The sequence below is a fragment of the Somniosus microcephalus genome, chromosome 25 (genome assembly GCF_052327205.1).
Source record: "Somniosus microcephalus isolate GS21.2 chromosome 25, FLI_Smic_1.0, whole genome shotgun sequence".
NCBI lineage: Eukaryota > Metazoa > Chordata > Chondrichthyes > Squaliformes > Somniosidae > Somniosus > Somniosus microcephalus.
The window spans coordinates 29940742-29958992 of record NC_141011.1 but is presented as its reverse complement, the minus strand read 5'-3'; the positions used below and the strand labels follow the sequence as shown (position 1 = coordinate 29958992).

Below are 18251 nucleotides of genomic sequence, written 5' to 3'. Positions count from 1 at the left end.
CTCGGCAGAGAGATAATCACAGCAATCAAAGGTGTGAATGGTGTCCAAACAGGTCAGTCAGGAAAACATTACATCAAAGAACAATGAGGTGGGGTCACAAGGGGTCAAATATTGCAGATGCTGGGGTCTGTATGAAAAACAAAAAAAGACAAAAAACATTTTTTTTGCTGGAAAGCACAGCAGGTCCGGCCGCGTCTGTGTAGAGAGAACAAGCCAATGTCGACTCGAGTCTGGATGACCCTGCGTCAGGTGGGGTTACATGTAGCGTGACATGAACCCAAGATCTCTCGGTTGAGGCCATCCTCATGGGTGCGGAACTTGGCTATCAGTTTCTGCTCGACGGTTTTGCGTTGTCGTGTGTCTCGAAGGCTGCCTTGAAGAATGCTTACCCGAAGATCGGAGGCTGAATGTCCTTGACTGCTGAAGTGTTCCCCGACTAGGAGGGAACACTCTTGCCTGGTGATTGTTGCGCGGTGTCCGTTCATCCGTTGTCGCAGTGTCTGCATGGTCTCGCCGATGTACCATGCTCCGGGGCATCCTTTCCTGCAACGTATGAGGTAGACAACGTTGGCCGAGTCACATGAGTATGTACCATGTACCTGGTGGGTGGTGTCCTCACGTATGATGATGGTATCTGTGTTGATGATCTGGCATGTCTTGCAGAGGTTGCTGTGGCAGGGTTGTGTGGTGTCGTGGTCGCTGTTCTCCTGAAAGCTGGGTAATTTGCTGCGAACGATGGTCTGTTTGAGGTTAGGCGGCTGTTTGAAAGCGAGTAGTGGAGGCGTGGGGATGGCCTTAGCGAGGTGTTCGTCGTCATCAATGACATGTTGAAACCTGCGAAGAACATGGCGTAGTTTCTCCGCTCCGGGGAAGTACTGGATGACGAAGGGTACTCTGTTGGTTGTGTCCCGTGTTTGTCTTCTGAGGAGGTCTATGCGATTTTTCGCTGTGGCCCGTCGGAACTGTCGATCGACGAGTCGAGCGTCATATCCCGTTCTTACAAGGGCGTCTTTCAGTGTCTGTAGGTGTCCACCGCGTTCCTCCTCGTCTGAGCAGATCCTGTGTATTCGCAGGGCTTCTTCCACAAATCCCAAGATGTCAGCAGCGAACCCAATGAGACAATCAATGATCCGGAACAGCAGACAGAGGGATCCGCAGTGCAGCAACCGAAGACGAAAGAGTCAAATTGGACCCCTCCGGAGGGTCGCTGCCCTAAGCTTGACATGTATGCTCAAGCTGTCAGGAGATGCATGAACGCCAGATTCATCAGCCGCACTCACAAGACAGTCCAGAATGTCACCCGAGAACAACGCAACGCCATCCACGCTCTCAAGACCAACCGCAACATCGTCATCAAACCAGCAGACAAAGGAGGCGCCATCGTCATACAGAACAGAACGGACTATTGCAAAGAAGTATACCGACAACTGGACAACCAGGAACACTACAGACAGTTACCCGCAGATCCGACCAAAGAACACACCCGCCAACTCAACAGACTGATCAAGACCTTCGATCCAGACCTTCAAAGCATCCTACATGCTCTCATCCCACGTATTCCCCGCGTGGGAGACTTCTACTGCCTCCCAAAGATACACAAAGCTAACACACCCGGACATCCTATTGCATCAGGCAACGGAACCCTGTGTGAGAACCTCTCTGGATATGTCGAGGGCATCCTGAAACCCATCGTACAGGGAACCCCCAGCTTCTGTCGCGACACTACAGACTTCTTACAGAAACTCAGCACCCACGGACCAGTTGAACCAGGAACACTCCTCGCCACGATGGATGTCTCGGCACTCTACACCAGTATCCCCCACGATGACGGCATCGCTGCAACAGCCTCAGTACTCAACACCAACAACAGCCAATCTCCAGACGCCATCCTACAACTCATCCGCTTCATCTTTGACCACAATGTCTTCACCTTCGACAACCAGTTCTTTACCCAAACACACAGAACAGCCATGGGGACCAAATTCGCACCCCAATACGCAAACATCTTCATGCACAAGTTCGAGCAAGACTTCTTCGCTGCACAGGATCTCCAACCAACGCTATACATCAGATACATCGACGACATTTTCTTCCTATGGACCCACGGCGAAGAATCACTGAAAAGACTACGCGATAACATCAACAAGTTCCATCCCACCATCAAACTCACCATGGACTACTCCTCAGAATCGGTTTCATTCCTGGACACACGAATCTCCATCAAAGACGGACACCTCAGCACTTCACTCTACCGCAGGCCCACGGACAACCTCACGATGCTTCACTTCTCCAGCTTCCACCCCAACCACGTTAAAGAAGCCATCCCCTATGGACAAGCCCTGCGAATACACAGGATCTGCTCAGAGGAGGAGGAACGCGATGGACACCTACAGACACCTACAGACGCCCTTGTAAGAACGGGATATGACGCTCGACTCGTCGATCGACAGTTCCGACGGGCCACAGCGAAAAATCGCATAGACCTCCTCAGAAGACAAACACAGGACACAACCAACAGAGTACCCTTCATCATCCAGTACTTCCCCGGAGCAGAGAAACTACGCCATGTTCTTCGCAGCCTTCAACATGTCATTGATGACGACGAACACCTCGCTAAGGCCATCCCCACGCCTCCACTACTCGCTTTCAAACAACCGCCTAACCTCAAACAGACCATCGTTCGCAGCAAATTACCCAGCTTTCAGGAGAACAGCGACCACGACACCACACAACCCTGCCACAGCAACCTCTGCAAGACATGCCAGATCATCAACACAGATACCATCATCACACGTGAGGACACCACCCACCAGGTACATGGTACATACTCATGTGACTCAGCCAACGTTGTCTACCTCATACGTTGCAGGAAAGGATGCCCCGGAGCATGGTACATCGGCGAGACCATGCAGACACTGCGACAACGGATGAACGGGCACCGCGCAACAATCACCAGGCAGGAGTGTTCCCTCCCAGTCGGGGAACACTTCAGCAGTCAAGGACATTCAGCCTCCGATCTTCGGGTAAGCATTCTCCAAGGCGGCCTTCGAGACACACGACAACGCAAAATCGTCGAGCAGAAACTGATAGCCAAGTTCCGCACCCATGAGGACGGCCTCAACCGAGAGATCTTGGGTTCATGTCACGCTACATGTAACCCCACCTGACGCAGGGTCATCCAGACTCGAGTCGACATTGGCTTGTTCTCTCTACACAGATGCGGCCGGACCTGCTGTGATTTCCAGCAAAAAAAATGTTTTTTGTCTTTTTTTGTTTTTCATACAGACCCCAGCATCTGCAATATTTGACCCCTTGTGACCCCACCTCATTGTTCTTTGATGTAATGTTTTCCTGACTGACCTGTTTGGACACCATTCACACCTTTGATTGCTGTGATTATCTCTCTGCTGAGGTGTGATAAATGGCAGTTGGAAACATTACCTGTAAACATCTGACATGATTCTCTGACTATATAAGCTGTGTCTTTATGCATTTCTCCACTTCACCTGACGAAGGAGCAGCGCTCCGAAAGCGTGTGATTTCAAATAAAGCTGTTGGACTATAACCTGGTGTTGTGTGACTTCTTACATTTGTCCACCCCAGTCCAACTCCGGCATCTCCACACCATGGCTTCTTGAATGTTGTGAGGGTTCCTGCCTCTACCACCCTTTCAGGCAGTGAGTTCCACATTCCAACCACCCTCTGGGTGAAAAAGGTGTTCCTCAAATCCCCTCTAAACCTCCTGCCCCTTACCTTGAATCTATGCCCCCTTGTTATTGACCCCTCTACTAAGGGGAAAAGTTCCTTTCTATCCACCCTATCTATGCCCCTCATAATTTTGTATACCTCAATCAGGTCCCCCCTCAGCCTTCTCTGCTCCAAGGAAAACAACCCCAGCCTGTCCAGTCTTTCTTCATAGCTGAAGCGCTCCAGCCCAGGTAACATCCTGGTAAATCTCCTCTGCACCCTCTCCAAAGCAATCACATCCTTCCTATAGTGTGGCGACCAGAACTGCACACAGTACTCCAGCTGTGGCCTTACCAGCGTTTTGTACAGCTCCATCATAACCTCCCTGCTCTTATATTCTATGCCTCGGCTAATGAAGGCAAGAATCCCATATGCCTTTTTAACCACCTTATCCACCTGTTCTGCTGCCTTCAGGGATCTATGTACATGCACACCAAGATCCCTCTGATCCTCTGTTTTTCCTAGGGTCTTACCATTCATTGTGTATTCCCTTGCCTTGTTAGTCCGTCCAAAATGCATCACCTCACACTTTTCAGGGTTAAATTCCATTTGCCACTGTTCCGCCCATCTGACCAACCCATCTATATCGTCCTGTAGCCAGAGGCTTCCTGCCTCGCTATTTACCACCCCACCAATTTTCGTGTCATCTGCGAACTTACTGATCATACCTTTTACATTCACATCCAAATCATTAATGTAGACCACAAACAGCAAGGGACCCAGCACAGATCCCTGCGGTACCCCACTGGACACAGGCTTCCAGTCACAAAAACAACCTTCCACCATCACCCTCTGCCTTCTGCCACTCAGCCAGTTTTGGATCCAATGTGCCAAGGCACCCTGGATCCCATGGGCTCTTACCTTCCTGACCAGTCTCCTATGCGGGACTTTATCAAAAGCCTTACTGAAATCCATGTAAACCACATCCACTGCATTACCCTCATCCACACACCTAGTCACCCCCTCGAAAAATTCAATCAAATTGGTCAGACATGATCTTCCCTTGACAAAGCCATGCTGGCTATCCCTAATTAATCCCTGCCTCTCTAAGTGGAGACCAATTCTGTCCCTCAGAATTTTTTCCAATAATTTTCCTACCATCACATTTTCCTGAAGGATTCAGAGAACTGAACATCTCCCCAAGATCTGTAGTGGAAAGGTTCCCTACATTCAGTGCTACAGTTAGGGTTGCTAACCCTCCTGGATTGCCTGGAGGTCTTCCGGATGGACACTCAATCACCCGGATACTGCTGCTGGCGAATTGGGAGAAAAGTACTTCTGTGTTCCAGATCGTGACCGCACGCCTTCGACGGCCCAAACTTGGGCCATCTGTAAAATCTACTGAATGTTCATGTGATTGCATTTTCAAAAGGCAAGGTGCAGCAAATCATCCAACTCATTTGGACTTCGTATTTTAAGCTCAATGCTGCGAATGCATTTTTATACATAATTATGATGATGTGTCTAATCTCCCTCTGAAATTCCACCATTTTAAAATCCTATGGGTCTTATACATGAAGGAAAACTATAGCTTCTTTTAACTTCTGACCGCTGGCTCATGTTGCCATGGTTTCCCACAGACAATGGTCAGATGGACAGTAAAAGTGGCAAATTTTGTTAGACATGTGGCCAGGAAGACCCACTTTATTCCCCCTTGATCTTCGTGCCTGGCATTGGTGTAACTGTGGCTAGTAAAAGCACTACACCAGTGGCAGCGTGATCTTCATATATTTGATACACATCTCCCACCACCACCCCGCACATGCATTTTAAACAGATTCGCCTGCCTGTTTCGTGATGATGCCATGATGCAATGGACCGACATCATGACACAATTACATTGTGCCTGGGCAGCAGCCAATTTGTCAAGACCAACCTGTTAATTCATATCCCTTGGAACAAAATGTGCTATGCGACTTGTAGTCTAAATTTGAGAGCACAGTAATCAAGCCATTAAAGTAAATGCAATAACATTTGCAGACTGCAGCGACTATCATGTGACTGAATGCCATACGAGCGAAGCTCCAGGAATAGATCCAACCATAGTTGGCAACTCTAGCTACAGTTCAGTAACTCATCATCAGGAAACTTGCCTAACAGGAATGTTAAGTTACCATCAGTTTTACCTGGCAGTAGAATCTGGCTCATCACTTCCACACTAATCCAGCATACAAACTGATGCTGCAAAGATATGGTCATCTTATTTTGCTCATTTTCTTGCTCGAACAACACAGATAAGGTAACAAGAGACTAACTCGACCATTTGTATAGACAGTAATTAAAACACTTACTGGTGCAAATTCATCATTTAGCTCAGGTAACACAACATCATGTGAGAGGAACGTGTAGTCTCCCATTCCCAGTAACTGATTCAGCTCAGTAAAAAGTTGGATTTTGTCATCCTCGCTCCCATTCCATCCATTTTCAAGTAGTTTATAGAACACTTTCCCTGGAGTGCTGCTTTGCTGTAGAATCACAATCTATTCAACAGTTTTTTTTTAGAAAAAAGAAATAGTGAGCATTTTTTGAACACATTACTTCTATAAAAGGTGAAAGTGCAAGGCATGGAGTGCAGTAAAATACAGGTATAGGTTGCATCAGTAGGATAACGGAGAAGAAAGGATTGATCTATGACAAAGGGACTAAAGATTTTTTCCTGGTCCTATAATGTCTTCTATTATTTAATTCAGTTGTGATGACTTCTGCTTATTGGATATAACTCAATAAACTCAATATTGGGCAAGGGTTTTAATAGGAGCAATAATATGATTCTAAAGAACTTACATTGGTGGTTAAGAGAACAGGCTTAGAAAGCTCAGAAATCTCATTAGAAAATGGCGGCATGATTGAATTTTCTAATACTTGAAAGGAAGAACCAGATGTGGAAGCTGGAAAGGCTTCCGTGATGGACCAGAGGGTCATTTCAAACACAGGAAACAAATAGCTAAATAGTTTCTCACATGGGAGCTGTGAACATATGGAAGATACGAGTCATTTGAAAAGTCCTTTTAAGTGAGTCCATTTACTGGAGTAATTTGAATTAGTACATTTCAAAAGTACTTCACTGGCTGTGAAGCACTTTGGGATGTCCTAAGGATGCGAGAAGTGCTATAAAAATGCAAGCTCTTTCTTTCTTAGTCTGGACTAAAAAGTATTTCTGATTTTGTTTTGAAGTTTACACAATACAATCAGAGATGACCTGCCTAAAAAGAAGTCCAAGAGATTGGCTCAGTGTAGAAGAAGTGAAAAGGTTTGAATGACCTCTATTCATTCTTCAGAGCACATTAATTTCTACTATTTTAAGTTAATTTGTTCCATTCAACAAACAAGCTTCACTTGCACCAGTGAAATGGTTCATGCCTTCCTCCAGCAAACATGTAACAAGCCCAACAAGGGAGGATTCGCTATTGGATCTCGTCATGGAGAATGAACCAGAGTAGATAAGAGAAGTAAAAGTAGGGGAACATCTAGGCAATAGTGACCATAATATAATACGCTTTAAGATAATAATTGAGAAAGATATAAGCATGACAAAGACCAGGGTAATAGATTGGAGAAAAGCTGATTTTGAGGGGCTGAGAATAGAACTTGGGAAAATAAAATGGACAACAATATTGGCAAACAGTGACGTAGAACAGCAATGGGAAACATTTAGGACAGTGTTCAACAGAGTCCAGGAAAAATATATTCCGCTAAAAAAACAAGAACAAGCTAAACACGAATGAGACACTGCGGATGAATAAAGCCATAAGGGAAAAATTGAGGGCAAGGAAAGAGGCATACATTGGCCTGTATTTTCTGATCGCAGGCCTCCGCGGGTGGAGGCCTGCGATCTGGAAAAATCTGCTCCCTTACTTGAGGGCTCCCGGGACGCACACGCTTCCGCTCCTGGGCCTCACCAAACTTGAAGTGCACAGGGCCTACATATCCCAGGGGCGCATGTAGTTCGTAGCGTCCCTGGGATCACATGGGCCATGGGGAGGCAATCACAGAAGGGAATCTCCCTTCATACATTTGACAGGAAGACCTGTCAAATATATGAATGGAGATCAATGAAAAAACCATAGTAAAGCTTTAAATTATTATTTTTTTTAATCATATATTTAAGATGACTTGAAATTACAATAAATTAAGTACTTTAAACAAAAATTTATTTTTTGAAAAAAATTAAAAGTTTTTTTATTGGGCTAAAAATAAACTTACCTTTTTTTAAAAAGTATTTTTAAATGATAAATCAGTGGGAAAAAAATATTTTTCAACTATTACCAGGCGTAAGAATTGTGTTTTCTGCGGGCGGAGGCTCTCCAAAAAGTGGAACTATCCGCCCGCAGAGGCCCTTATCTAGGGCAGGCAGAGGCCCTTATCTAGGGCAGGCGGAGGATCTATCAAGACCATTCTTGACAGATTGGAAATGCCGGTTTTCGGCGCATGCGCTGTGCATGCCTGAAAGCGGCATTTCCGATGTCCCAAGGGTGGGTACACAGCGCGTACCCACCCGTAGGGATCAGAATATCTGGGCCAATAAGTACATGGACAGCAGGAGCGAGCATGATAAGGGAGAATACGAAGAGATTACGAGAGAAGTCAAAAAAACAATTAGGAAGGCAAAGAGGAACTATGAAATTAAATTATCAAGGAACATAAAACAAAATAGCAAAATATTTTACAGGCATGTAAATAAAAAAAAGTTCGGGATGGGAATGGGGCACTAAGGGATGCACAGGATACTACCACAGGCAGTGATAGAGAGATGGCAGAGATATTAAATAATTACTTTGCTTCAGTATTTACCAGGGAGATAGAACAGGTGGAGATGACATTGGATGATGCAATTAGTAATGAGTTAACTGTATTTAAAATAAATCAAGGCGATATATTAATTAATTAATGAAACTCAAAGAGGATAAAACCCCTGGTCCAGACAGATTACATCTGCTGATTTTAAAAGAATCTAGGGAAGAGATAACAGAGGCATTACTACACATATTTAGTAATTAGTTAGAAAAAGATGTAGTGCCAGAGGACTGGCGGATAGCTAACGTAATACCTATATTTAAGAAGGGAGATAGAACATATCCAGGAAACTATCGACCAGTCAGCTTTACATCGGTGGTAGGAAAAATAATGGAATCCCTACTAAAGGAGAAAATGGAAGAACATATAGAAGCCAAAAATATAAGTCAGCATGGATTTCAAAAGGGAAAGTCTTGCTTGACCAACCTAATTGGATTTTTTGAAGAGGTAACAGAGAGAGTAGACAAGGGTAATGCAGTAGATGCAATTTATCTAGATTTTCAAAAGGCCTTCGATAAGGTACCGCATAATAGATTAATGAATAAGGTCGGGGAATGCGGAGTCAGGGGACAAGTAACAGAATGGATAGCTAGCTGGCTTCAAGACAGAAAACAGAGAGTAGGGGTAAAGGGTAGCTATTCAGAGTGTTAAAAGGTGAGAAGTGGTGTTCCACAAGGATCAGTGCTGGGACCACTGTTGTTCACAATTTATATTAACGAATTAGACTTTGGAATCAAAAACACAATTTCTAAATTAGCAGACGACACCAAATTGGGGGGGAATAGTCAATACTGAAGAGGACTGCAACAAATTACAAGAAGGCATTAATAAACTTGCAGAATGGGCATATAATTGGCAAATGAAATTCAACACAGATAAATGTGAGCTATTACATTTTGGTAAGAAAAATAGCGAGGTCACATATTACTTGGAAAATAAGAATCTAAATGGGGTAGAGGAGCAAAGGGATCTCGGAGTACAAATACACAAATCACTAAAAGTATCGACACAGGTTAACAAGGCCATAAAAAAGGCAAACCAAGCACTAGGGTTTATTTCTAGAGGGATAGAATTGAAAAGTAGTGAAGTTATGCTAAACTTGTATCGAGTGTTGGTTAGACCACACTTGGAGTACTGCGTACAATTCTGGTCGCCGTATTATAAAAAGGTTACAGAGGTACTGGAGAGGGTGCAGAGAAGATTTACAAGGATGATACCAGAAATGCAGAGTATACCTATCAGGAAACAATGAACAGGCTGGGTCTCTTTTCTCTTGAAAAGAAAAGGCTGAGGGGTGACCTTATAGAGGTCTTTAAAATCATGAAAGGTTTTGATAGAGTAGATACAGAGAATGTTTCCACTTGTGGGGAAGAGCATAACTAGAGGCCATCAATATAAGATAGTCACCAAGAAATCAAATGGGGAATTCAGCAGAAACTTCTTTACCCAGAGAATGGTGAGAATGTGGAACTTGCTACCACAGGGAGTGGTTGAAGCGAATAGTATCGATGCATTTAAGGGGCGGTTAGATTTGAGGGAGAAGGGAATAGAGGGTTATGCTGATAGAGTTAGTTAGATGAGGAAAGACGGGAGGAGGCTCAAGTGGAGCATAAACACCGGCATGGACTGGTTGGGCCGAACGGCCTGTTTCTGTGCTGTATATATCCTATGTAAAATACATTTGGTAAAATACCAGTATCCACACATAAACTGTGAAGTTTCCTACTTCAGATAGAAGAGACCCTTTATTGTCTGCAGTGAATATTATTGTTACAATATGTGCTCCAGCAAAATAAATGTCTTGTGATGGATGATATACAGGACAACAAACTTGAAAACAAAGGTTACCATTTTATAGGCATATACGACTAAAATTTATTGCTGCCGATAGTAGTAGACAAAAGTTTTATTCATTTCTACGACATTCCTTCATTCATTGTTTTAATGGAGGCGTTATCCCATTTATTTTAAACAAATCAGCGCCTCTGTACAAACAGCAGACAGAGGAATGCCAGATGAATGCGTTGTGCTCATCCGCCACATCACTAACAGTGATTTCTCACCTATAATCAAATACATAAAATGTGATGGGTTCACTCCTCAATGAACAGTTGATTTGATGGCTGAAGTTTATCCTCAATACTCCATAAAGACTAGTGGCCCATGCACAAGGAAATGACAAACGTTGACAAATGTATCAAGCAGTAACTCAGCTTAAAAGTGGACACAGTAAAGGGTGTTCTACTCACATTCGGTATAGGACCGCTTCTCAGTGCCGGCGGGAGCAAGGCATTAATAAATGCTTGCTGACGTTCTGGATAGATGTAAACAAATCTCAGAGACTCTTTAGTGTTCATGGAGGCAAAGGAGACAAAGGAGTGGTACGGAGCCTGCAGCCTTTCTTCCTCGCCAATGGTTAGCAGGACACAGTATCTACAAAAATATACAAGTGATATCGCCACCTGCTGTGGAGCCTGGACAGAACTACCGAATGAAAATTTAACTGACACGAGTTGAGAATACATCTCCAGCATGAAATATTAAATAAACTAATTATACAAAATGAATACATTCCTTTAAGATTTCCACAGATATATGGCAAGTCAAACAGTCATCTGCATCAATGATTCATTTCTGATCTTGGCACCCATCAGCAATGCTACTTGGTGGAAGGGTTCTCAAAATGGATGCAATCAGTGAAATCAAATAATCAGAGTGGATGTCCCAACGAATGGATGAGACTTGATGCCAGGTGCCCTTACAAACAACATACACCAGTGCAATGTTGGAATGCCCTGTTCCACTAAAGTGAGGAAGACAGAGTGATCTCCTGGACGAGTTTCGATCGCCTAGATGGGTCGGAGAGGAATTTCCCAGATTTTTTCTCCCAAATTGGCCATTGTTTTTTTTTAAATCTGGTTTTTCGCCTCTCCCGGGAGATCACATGGGTTCGGGTGGGATGGAGAGTGATAGTAGATTTGAGGTTAGGATCAGATCAGCCATGATTTTATTGAATGGTGGAGCAGGCTCGAGGGGCCGATTGGCCTATTCCTGCTCCTATTTCTTATGTTCTTATGTTTGGAATCAGACCACGGGTACCTATTCTGCATTGGCACAGGAAGTCTATGGTGCTGTCGGCATTGATTTACTTGTGGTGTCCCTGGGCTCCCTGTTGGCACCGATTTACCTGTGGGGTCCCTGGGCTCACTGTGCTTCCTATTGCAGGATATCAGCTTTTTTTTTGTTGGTTTCCCCATTTTCTCCCCTCCTTGCCTGAAAGTGCTGGCTCTTGCTGGGCTACAGTTCCACAGGAGTTGAATGCCCTCCGGTACCTTGCTTAAGTAGCAATTCTCCACGTGTGAGTGCCGTCACTGAGTATTGGCAGGTTTGCTAACCGTGTAGGACATCACAGCCAACCCCGACTCTGTCCTCACCCGTCGTTCACACAGATGAACTTTGCAGCAGGGGACACGTGGATGACAATCAGCAACATGAAGCACAGCTGATTTTTACCCTCGCCATGGTTGAGCTCAGCTAATCCAGCACAGATCTGCCATCAAACTTTGCCCTTCTGGTCTCTATGGCTTAGTATTACCTTCCACCACCAGGCCACTGGGAGGCCTGCAATACCAGAACTTAAAGGATGGCTTCTCATTACTGAAATAGAATACACCTTGTTGTAGAGGAGGTCTGGCAGATTTGTTGCGTTTTGTCAATGACACCCTAGAGATAAAGGTAACTACCTCCAGTCACTATAAATGTTTTCAGGCATTTAGAACAGTGTTTGAAGCCTGAATTGGTAGCTTGATAATAGCTGCACTTCCATCCTGCTCATCCCCCACCCCCACAGCACCACCAAAAAATATACACAGGCTTATTCACTTTTCCTACAAGATCAGGTGTCAGCTGTGGCTCATTTGGTAGCACTCTCACCTCGGAGTCAGAAGGTTGTGGGTTCGAGTCCCACTCCAGAGACTTGAACACAAAATCTAGGCTGACACTCCAATTCATTACTGAGGGAGTGCTGCACTGTCGGAAGTGCCGTCTTTCAGATGAAACATTAAATCGAGGCCACGTCTGCCCTCTCAGGTGGATGTAAAAGATCCCATGGTACTATTTCAAAGAAGAGCAGGGAAGTTCTCCCCGGTGTCTTGGCCAATATTTATCCCTCAACCAACATCACTAAAATCACAGATTATCTGGTCATTATCACATTGTTGCTTGTGGGAGCTTGGTGTACGCAAAACTGGCTCCTGCGTTTCCTACATTACCACAGTGACTGCAGTTCAAACAAAGTACTTCATTGGCTGTAAAGCGCTTTGGGACATCCTGAGGTTGTGAAAGGCGCTATATAAATACAAGTCTGTCCTTCAGGACCCATTCAGCATCAGACAAATATATGGAACCTACTTAGTGGCCAACATCAAAAAAGAAAGAAACCGATAATCGCTGCGAGATCAGTCAGTTACCTTTTCTGACGACGGTATTGTCTCACTGGGCACAACTCCTCAAAAAGTTTCTGGTTTGTAAGACGAGAAGCCAGTAGGAATTTGTTACCAGAAATAAATTCATCTATTATTTGTTTTTTCATTCCTTTGGCCTGTAAGAAATCATTCAAAACCATCAACTACTTTCCCAGCACAAAGAACATACAAGTATCTAATTTTTTTTAAATTTCCCCCTCCCCCCCACTTTTCTCCCCATCTCTGCTGAAGGTGCTGATTCTTGCTGGGCTGCCGTTCACAGCCACTCTGTGCTGCCTAGCCATTTTTCTTCTATGAGCCTAAACAGTGAGTGTCGACAGGTTACTCAACCATAGAAAAGGTCGGGGAGGGGGTAGAAAACTGTCTAAGCTCATACATAAAGAACGGCCACTTGGGTGAGATACCAGAGGCAGTCAAGACCAATGGGGTTATATTCCAGTCAGTGTCAGCATTTCAGGAAAGGAAAAAGTGGTGGGTTGTGAATCTTTGGAATTCTCTACCTCAAACGGCTGTGGATGCGGAGTCGTTGAGTATATTCAAGGCTGAAATAAATAGGTTTTTGGACTCTAGGGGAATCAAGGGATATGGGGATCAGGCAGGAAAGTGGAGTTGAGGTCGAAGATCAGCCATGATCCTATTGACTGGCGGAGCAGGCCTACTCCTGCTCCTTATTCTTATCTTATGTTCTTAAAAAAAAATAGGAAATTTTCTTTTGCCAAAGTGTGTGCATTGGATGTGGTGGTGGAAGCACAAGCTAATTCTTTTGAGGCAAAGTTTGGGACTATTCTTAGCCCTTGGTATACAATCCCAGAGAAAGCTGCACCATTCTCCATCAACATCATTCCTCACTTTGAATAGAAATACTCACAAAAAAAGATACAGTACACACCTGGATGATATCAGCTGCTTTGTCTACGTTCTCCTTAAATATCATTATGGTAGAGGTGTAACTATTTATACCGTAATGAGCCAGGATTTCCTCAGTATTCTCACTCCCAGTCTCCACATAACCAAACTTAATGTAATTTTTAAACTGGAAGGCAGTCAGCTTTGGAAAGAAAAGTAAATGTCAGAATAGCAACTTAATCAATTCCCACAATCTCTGTCTGCATTAACACAACCAGTTAATTGCAATCAAAAAGACATTTTGGCAACAGCTTGCAGATATTCACACTACATTCTATCATCTGAATGGGACACTGGAAGTCAAGCATTTTGCAGGTTATACTGAACGTCGCACAATAGGAGGATACAAATATGAAACATGGGGGACGAAAGATCCAGCAGTCCTGGAACAGGCTCTGCAATTACAATAATTTGTATTTGAATGTTAATAATTATATAAAGAACTAAACATAACCACTTTCAAAAGAAACTTAATCCAATTTATTTAGAGGAAAAAAGCATGTTTTAAAACTAAAATATGGCACACGTTATTGTTTAAACGTGCTTTAGGGGTAAAAGGGAAGATTTCCAGTGATTGGAAATTGTTAACCAGTTGTTAAAATTTTAAATGGTTCACTAGCAATGGTCATCGCTTAAATACTTGTGATTTTTTTTGAGTTGTGTTTAGCGAAGTCGAGAGACAGAGACAATCCACTGTATTGCACACACAAAGTAAACACAATATTACTGAAATTTAAATCCTGTAGTAAGCAGCTTTGAACACAACCTGCAAAGGATCTGGACACTAGCACCACAGAACCTGATGTATGATTTCTAGGAGGTTACCAAGGCGATAACTCTGCCTAAAAAGAATATAAATGCTAGCAGCAGTTTATAATCTGGATATCAAGGTATATAGTTTAAACAGATTACTAATACAAATTGATTGACTGCAACAATTTTTACAAACAGCAACATTCAAGGATAAGATTCAAAATGATTTGGACTCTGCAGTGTTGCTACAAAGAAAATCAAATCATCACCAACTCATTATGTTAATAGCAAGACCCACAGGATAGAAAAAATCCTTCAGATCACACAATAATGTGCCATTGGTACAGTTTATGTACACACACAAGTGGACAGCCTCAGTAATCACAAGCAACAGCTACGAAATCAGCGTGACAAATGGATACGGATCGTACCCACAGATCCCGTTGAGTGTTCTATTCATCCCATAAGGTGAAAGTAAGTAAAATTAAAACAAGTTAGATGTGTCTTCATTAGAAACTGATGTGTGGATTCTAAAGTGGCTCGGACAACATTACTGCGACAGCTTTCTTCAGTGTCGGCTGTCCTCAACAGTAACATCACCTCAGTCAAACATGGAAAAACAATTCACGGAGTGGACGTGGTTCGTGCCTTAAAAATCAAGACTTTGCAAACCCTTTGGTTTTTAAAAAAGGTACATGACAGGAAGACCATGAAAAAGAAGTTCACTCAAAAATTTTCAACATAATGTAGATTCTGGTGAACTGTTGACACAAATGAAAGCAATATGCAATGTATAACTGCACAGTTTCACCGTTATATGCTGCAATTCACAATGAACTGTTTAAAATGCATTACCTTGTACAACAGTGGCACTACAGACTTCTGGTGAAATATTAATGCACGTGGCTTGTTGTCTTGCTCCCATGCAGACAAAAAGTGTACATAATTCTTGTTGGTTACCTAAAAAGGTAATAAAAATATCTAGTTACACTTTTAAATCCCAGGAGACTATAGCCCATCTTTCCATTATCCTGTTGTATTCTCGCTAGACTATTTGACTCTAAGCTACTGCATTATCTACAGGGCAAAAGGTGAGAATCCAAACCTTTAGCTTTGACTCAGTAGCAGCACTCTCGCCTCAGAGGCAGAAGGCTGTGAGTTCAAGTCCCACTCCAGAGACCTGAGCACATAATCCAGGCTGATGCTGTCGAAGGTGTCGTCTTTCGGATGAGACGTTAAACCAAGGCCCCATCTGCTCTCTCTCAAGCTCTCATGGCACTATTTCAAAGAAGAGCAGGGGAGTTCTCCTGGTGTCCTAGCTAATATTTATCCCTCAACCAACATCACTAAAACAGAATACAGGAAACTCTTTATTATCCGGCACTGACGAGACCGGCGTGCTGCCGGTTTATCAAAAAGTCCGGATTACAGAGAGGTATAGTTAAAAGGTACGAGAGCTCCATACACAGCAACAAATCCAGGCTTCCCTGTTGCTTAGCAACATGTGCAGGAACTCCGGCCACAGACCAAGCGTCCCTGTTGCTTAGCAACAAGTGCAGGAACCCCAGTTACACAGCCACAGATCCAGGAACGGCCACTAATATGAAGTAAAACTTACCTGAACCTACTCCCGAATTTTGCCGGTTAACAGAGATTTCCGGTTATTTTAGGTGCCGGTAAAGCGAGAGTTTCCTGTACCTAGTCATTATTTAAATGCTATTTGTGGGACCATGCTGTGCGCAAATTAGCTGCCACTTTTCCTACATTACAACAGAGACTATACTTCATTGGTTGCAAAGTACTTTGGGACGTTCTGAGGTTGTGAAAGGCGTTATATAAATGCAAGTCTTTCTTTTCAAACACTGAATAATCTTGGCACCGGCATCAATTGAACAAATCCCCATTGTACTTTCAATTGGCTTAGAATCAGAGTATACTTTTTTGGTAAGGGATTTATGTAGCTGTTGGAGAATGTGTGTTTATAGGTCACATCAATCCTACGGTTCTAATGACTTTTTAACTATTGCAACAATTTGTCAGAATTCCTTGATTGTTTCAGTACACCTTGTAACACATACCCAGCTAGCTGATATTCTACTTTATTTGGGATGGGTTTTTTCCAGATTGCCCCTCCATTCGTAATGCTTTCTTTTTTTTGTGGTCATTTTCCCAAGTCATCTTTTCCCCAAATTATCATGCATCCTTTTTTTTAAATACAAGTATGAAGTGACTATGTGGCTCAGCCTAACCGTGTACTATGGGATGAGAAGGCTAGAGAATTCTGGCTTCTTATGGACCCACTCGTTCAGGGTATCCCACACACATTTTTGGACCCACACGTATACAATAGAGAGCATCCTGACGAACTGTATCAGTGTGGTATAGCAGCTGTACCTCCTATGACCGGAAAGCCCTGCAGCGGGTAGTCAAACCTGCCCAACGCATTACCGGCACCCGGCTACCGACCATTGAGAACATCTACCAGAAACGCTGTCTACGGAGGTCATTGACCCTACCCACCCCAGCCACAGTTTATTTGCCCCCCTGCCATCTGGGAGACGCTACAGATGCATTCGCACCCGCATGACCAGATTTAGGAACAGCTTCTTTCCCAGGGCTGTCATCCTACTGAACTCTGCTAATAAACTCTAAAGCCTGCACATCTGTCAATGCACTTTATTATGTTTATGTTTATGTTACAAGCCAAATGTATGTTAAATGTCTTAATCAAAATGTACACTCTCGGGAGCCGCAAGCTTACATTTCGTTGTACTGCACTTGTGCACTAACAATGACAATAAAGTTGATTATTATTATTATTATTAATATTCCACACGCACTTGGGTAAGCATAACAGCACACCAGACATTAGCACAAGTCAAGCCAAACCTCAGACATGGATTGAAATAATTACAGGAAACTTTCTGGTATCCGGCACGGACGGGACCGACCTGGTGCCGGTCCATCAACAATGCCGGATAACCGAACGCCATAGTTAAAAGATACGGAGCTCAAAGCTCCGTCTAAAGCAACAAACCCTGTTGCTTAGCTTCAAAACAATCGGCACAACTTGCAAGCGTCTCTGTAGCTTAGCGACAGCTTCAGCTACACGCTTGCACAGCCACAAATGAGTAAAAAAACTAAAAGTAAAAAAAAGTTATCTGAACCGACTCCTGAATTTTGCTGGTGGATAGAGCGTTCCGGTTATTTAGTGGCCGGTTAATCGAATGCTTCCTGTACTGCACTGACAATTTTGAGCATTTCAATAAAATTTTACATAAAAGAACGTCACAAAATCAGTGAGACCATTCCTCTTCCAGGCTGTGATTATTTGACTACATACCTGCTCCAAAAGCTTGCTTGGCAGAAGGTTTTCCACAAACTGCCTTAAGTTTTCTCTAACCACAGCATTTTTAAAGAATGTTACTCTGCCATTGATGACTCCCACTATTGCTGGATGCTGATACACCCCAAGGTGATTTAACAGGCGACGCTCATACCCTGAATCTATGACTCCAATCCCAAGGCCTGAAAGGAAATCAAACAACAGATCATTTATTTCCTGCC

The 18251-nt window shown here is 43.5% G+C and overlaps 1 protein-coding gene across 2 annotated transcripts in view; it reads right to left on the bottom strand.

The window, feature by feature from the left end:
• dnajc16 (DnaJ (Hsp40) homolog, subfamily C, member 16) overlaps nucleotides 1-18251 on the bottom strand; it is a 49950-nt gene that overhangs the window by 18082 nt on the left and 13617 nt on the right. For both annotated transcript variants that reach the window (XM_085967030.1, XM_085967031.1), the window contains exons 7-12: nucleotides 18028-18212; nucleotides 15540-15644; nucleotides 13915-14073; nucleotides 13011-13141; nucleotides 10791-10974; nucleotides 6039-6227 (exon numbers count right to left, since the gene is read on the bottom strand). In XM_085967030.1, the coding sequence (XP_085823156.1) occupies nucleotides 6039-6227; nucleotides 10791-10974; nucleotides 13011-13141; nucleotides 13915-14073; nucleotides 15540-15644; nucleotides 18028-18212 (953 nt within the window). The remainder of the gene's footprint in view (nucleotides 1-6038; nucleotides 6228-10790; nucleotides 10975-13010; nucleotides 13142-13914; nucleotides 14074-15539; nucleotides 15645-18027; nucleotides 18213-18251) is intronic.